Source organism: Rhinopithecus bieti, unplaced genomic scaffold (assembly GCF_001698545.2).
Source record: "Rhinopithecus bieti isolate Rb0 unplaced genomic scaffold, ASM169854v2 scaffold_20362, whole genome shotgun sequence".
Lineage (NCBI taxonomy): Eukaryota > Metazoa > Chordata > Mammalia > Primates > Cercopithecidae > Rhinopithecus > Rhinopithecus bieti.
In genome coordinates this window covers 360,631-365,586 of record NW_016810160.1, presented here as the reverse complement: position 1 = coordinate 365,586, position 4,956 = coordinate 360,631, and the positions used below count along the sequence as shown (strand labels likewise).

Sequence of the window (4,956 nt, the reverse complement as noted above, 5' to 3'; positions counted from 1 at the left end):
TGTTTCTGCTGTTAATGTTCAGTCCTCTTCAATTAGGGCACAAAAGACTAGCTTTTCCTTGCAAAGTGATGTGGATGGTCTGCTGCTGCAGGTGCTAGTTTCAATACTGTCTCACTTCTTCTTAAAATGAATTATCCATTGTAAACTGCTGATTTCTTTGGGGCATTGTCCCCAAAAGCTTTTCATAAGCCGTCGATGATTTCACCATTCGTCCACCCAAATTTCACCATAAAATTGGTGTTTGTTCTTGCTTCAGTTTTAGAAGAATTCGTGTTGCTCTGAGAGGGGCTTTTTCCAAACTGATGTCTTACCTCTCTTAGTGCCTCAAACTAGATCCTGTTCAAACATCTTAGAACAAGTTAGCACGAGTTTATTTTGGTGCAAAATAATTCAAAATCCGTGCATAATTTTTTCATAATATGCATTTTCCATGGACTTTTTGATGACCCCTTGTATGAAAGGGGATTTATTAGGAGAATAAGCTTATGCAATTTTGGAGGCTGAGGAATCCCATGACAGACCATCTGCAAGCTGGAGACCCTGGGATGCAGGTAACATGCTCAGTTCAAGTCCTAAAGCCTCAGAACTAGGAAGCCAATGGTGTAATTCTCACTTTGCAATAGAAAGTCTGAGAACCCAGGAAGATGCTGATATTAAGTCCTGGAGTCCAAAGTCTGGAGTTATAATGTCCAAGGGCAGGAGAGAATGTCCCAGCTCTAGGAGAGACAGAAAATCACCTTTTCTCTGTCTTTTTCACACCATCCAGGCCCCCGGCCAGTTGGATGGATCCCACTTACATTGAGGGTAGATGTTCCCCACTAGTACACTGACTTACACACCAATCTTCTTTGGAAACACCCTCATAGACACACCCCAAACTAACACATTACCAGTTCTTTAAGTATTCCTTAAACCAGTCAAATTGACACTTAAAATTAACCATCACGCTACTTATACTAGGGATAGTGATCGGGAGTCCATTGAGGTGGTTAGGGTGCTCAGGAGCTGGCTTTGCTACAGTGAGACCTCCTTGGTGGAGAAGCAGCATGCACAGTGGCTCTGAGAAGCTGGAGGAGGGTCACTGGAGTCAATGTGCTTCTGATCTGAAATTGACCAAGAATATAGTGTTTGTGGACCAGGACTGGTTAGAAGCTACAGAGGTCTTAAGAGACCCATCCCTCCTCAGTCTACCGTGCACCTACTGGGGGTTCCCACTCTTAGGAATAATTCCATTGTTTCATTTTGTGGCATCAGAGATGAGTCATTGGCCCTGAATAAGTCCCATAATGTTTCTCAACTCAGTATCCGTGACTATATTTCCTGCTCTTCAAAGCTTAGCATGCCCTCATTTTTCAGGGTGCTTGGATAGGTGTTAACCATGCTGTTCACATAAAGAGTCACTAAATCCTCTGGCATCAGGAACTAGAAAATATCCTGAGTGTTGGGCAGTCCCAGCCCTAGTGAGGCAGAACTTCCTTCTTTGCCCATGGGGATAAAAGCCCTGGGCCCTGTTACAGCCTGTCAGAAAACCCAAATGCAGCAGAAGCCATAGTTCATAATGGTAGGGATACAGGGTCCTTTGTAACAGATTATCAGTGTGGCCTATGTTGGAAAGTCTGGTGACCTCTGATTTTGTCTTGCTTCTGGGTCTTTGACTTTGACACTCTTTGTCGTATTAGAGTTCCTGGGCCTAGGCCTGAGCAGGATTCATAGGTGCAGCTGCTTTTGCTGGAGGTAGACTGCATCCAAGAAAGGAAGTGTGCTGGGTGAGTTCTGGGAGTAGAGATTCTGACTGGGGTCACCGCTGGGCTGGCCACCAGTCTTCCTTCTGACCCAGGGTTAAACTGTGGCTTGGGACTGACTCAGGTCCTCTCTTGGGGTCGGTCTGCACATAAAAGGACTCCTATCCTTGGCAGTTCTGAAACAACACCACCACAATGCTAAAAGGTAAAGATCCTCATGCAAGGGTGAAAAATTGACAAGGGGTGATATTCTGTGCTCTCATTCTTACTAATCTACATTTTGACTTTCTCAACAGTGTCGAAAAGTGAAATGCCTCAGCGGGGGAGCATTCAGGATATCAATCATCGGGTGTGGGTTCTTCAGGACCAGATCCTTATAGCAGTCCCGAGGAAGGACCGTGTGTCTCCAGGTGAGTAGCCACAGTCTGCCAAAGGCAGCTCCTTTGGCCAGTGCTGTTTTGTGTTTGGTGCTCAGACTTTATTCCACAGTGGGCTTGTTAACTGGGCATATCTACAGAGAGGAGCATCTCACAGACAGTAATGAACAGAGGGTGAGAATAAGGTTGTTCTGGGACTATGGTCATGAAGTCAGAGAAGAGAGAGAAGGCTAAAGGGAGACTGAAGGGTCAGCCTATGATAAACAGTGGAAGACATATTCTGAGAAACTTCAAGGAGTAAGAGTAGGACAAAAGAGGGTAATCTATGGGAAGACCAGTTTTTGAATCCATGAAAGACTGACTTTTCTAATGGAAAGTGTTCCCCAGACATAGGATGGGTGTCTGGGTTAGGTGGTAGGTGGCGAGGTGACCACTCTGTGAGTGCACTGTGAGTGTCAGTTAGCAGATTCCCTAAAAACTCTGGCTCAGAGATACCACCCTGGAAATGGCACCTGAACACCTCTTTTCACATCGTGTTCCCAGTCACTATTGCCTTAATCTCATGCCGACATGTGGAGACCCTTGAGAAAGACAGAGGGAACCCCATCTACCTGGGACTGAATGGGCTCAATCTCTGCTTGATGTGTGCAAAGGCGGGGGACCAGCCCACACTGCAGCTGAAGGTGAGTATGGAAGACAGGTCCTGCCATTTATTTGATAGAAACTTAGATTTTAGGATCTTTTAAAAGACAATGTACTTATTATGCTCATGCATTTTTATTTTTGGTTTCCTTGGGGTTGTACATGTTATGAAAGACTAAGAAAAGTTGCAGGGATGTTTTGAAACAAACCTACTGAAATGACTTATTATTTTAATTTGCAAAAATATTATTAATTTGGCAAGGACAATGTCTAACTTCAATAGAACACACACACACAGAGTAAAATCAGCAAGGACATTTTAGCAGTTAATTATCACAAAGTAGATGAACTTATGAAAACATCTTTTTGGCAAAAAATACATTGCAACTTTAAGTGAGCAAACATAATTCTCTGTAACAAACACTTTAATAATTGCAATTTTCTGTTATTAAAAAAAGATAGTTATAGCAGGCCTCTGTGTACTACAGGAACTCTCTTGACCCTTTTCAGTAAACAAGCATAGGCAGACACTCAATTTGATGACAAGATATAAAACAGTGTTTTTCAGCCAGGGGTGATTTTGCTCCATGGACATTTGTTAATGTCTGGAGATGTTTTGGTTGTGACAACCTGGGATGGGGGTGTGATACTAGCATTTATTGGGTAGATGACAGGGATGCTGCTAAACATCCTATATTATACAGGACAGACCCTGACAACAAAGAATCATGTTGCCTAAAATGTCAGTAGTGCTGAGGGTGCAGAACCCTGACAGAAAATAACTATGTTTTAATTTGAAATTTATAGTAACTGTTACATAAATATTCTTTAAGTTTCTGTTTCTGAACAACAAATATAATGGCTCAATCAATGCTTTGTATTCTCAAAAACTTTCATGTCAACACATTTTTCAGAGCCTTACATTAAGAGCCACTGAAATTTGTAGCCTGAGTTTCAACCATAATCTTAACATACAGAAAATAATTTAAGATGTGTGATTTTTAATCCCATAATGTGAAACAGAGGCCTCCAAGCTGCTTCAATGAGTAGGGAATGCTATCCTTGGGCATGGAATATCAGTGTGTAAAGAATGTGAAACATTCAAACAGTAAGTTTCTTGCTCGTGTCTCCTTCGCACCCTTCAGGAAAAGGATATAATGGATTTGTACAACCAACCCGAGCCTGTAAAGTCCTTTCTCTTCTACCACAGCCAGAGTGGCAGGAACTCCACCTTCGAGTCTGTGGCCTTCCCTGGCTGGTTCATCGCTGTCAGCTCTGAAGGAGGCTGTCCTCTCATCCTTACCCAAGAACTGGGGAAAGCCAACACTACTGACTTTGGGTTAACTATGCTGTTTTAAGGTCAGTTGGGTTTGGAGGTTGGTCTCCATGCAGAGAAAATCTTAGTATAATCTTAGCCTGGAATGGGCAGGGAGAATTTGTTACTGGACTTGCCACCTAAGAATATCTTGCTGCCTCCCAATATATTCATGCAGTGACCTAAGTGCTGGACTGGGTCCCTCTCCCTGGGGCCATGTGGAAAATAGTCCAGGAAAATTGAGGGCCTTGCCGTGAGTAGGTGGCTGAAATATGGCACATTACAAAAATAATAAAGAAAGCTCTACTTAACATACTTGCTAATAATGCTCCAAGTAAAAATGAGGGTGGTGACTCTTGAATTTTAAGTCCAGGTCTCTGGATTTTCAGATACATTCCTCTGTGATGGAGTATCAAGACCTTTTGGATTTTGACAAGGAGAAGCACATATGAATGTTCCATCAGAAAGAGGAGACCAAAAAGAAAGATGCGCCGCTCCTGGTCTTGGCTTAACGTCTCAGTGAAGATACATATGCTGGTGCTGGCTTGGGTGAAGAACTGCTGTGGTTTATGAAGCTTTCATCTAAAGTGTTGTCACTGGACTTCAAAAGCATTAAATTTGTGAAATAAAAATTTTGTCATCTCAGTGGCTCTTTTATGAATCAAATGGCTTTAATGGAATATTGTGGTTATAATATCGACTCCTTGCATTTCTAAGGAGTTTTATAGTTTGTAAAGCGGGCTTACATGAAGGTTCTTGTTTCTAAGAAGAACCAGTAAGACTGTTGGGGAAGGTGGTATCTTCCTAAACTCAGGTTTCTCCAGGCCTCACTACTGGGATGGGTGGGACAGATAGTGCTTCACTAATAGAAATTTCACTC

At 42.6% G+C, this 4,956-nt stretch overlaps 1 protein-coding gene across 1 annotated transcript; it reads left to right on the top strand.

Annotated features, from left to right (window-relative positions):
* Window positions 1-1,525: 1,525 nt before the first annotated feature.
* IL36A (interleukin 36 alpha) lies at window positions 1,526-4,608 on the top strand. The gene is made up of 5 exons (XM_017891479.1): window positions 1,526-1,947; window positions 2,039-2,152; window positions 2,663-2,802; window positions 3,907-4,120; window positions 4,466-4,608. The coding sequence occupies exons 1-4, from the start codon at window positions 1,938-1,940 to the stop codon at window positions 4,117-4,119; spliced, it is 477 nt and encodes a 158-aa protein (XP_017746968.1). The 5' UTR covers window positions 1,526-1,937; the 3' UTR covers window position 4,120; window positions 4,466-4,608.
* Window positions 4,609-4,956: the final 348 nt, after the last annotated feature.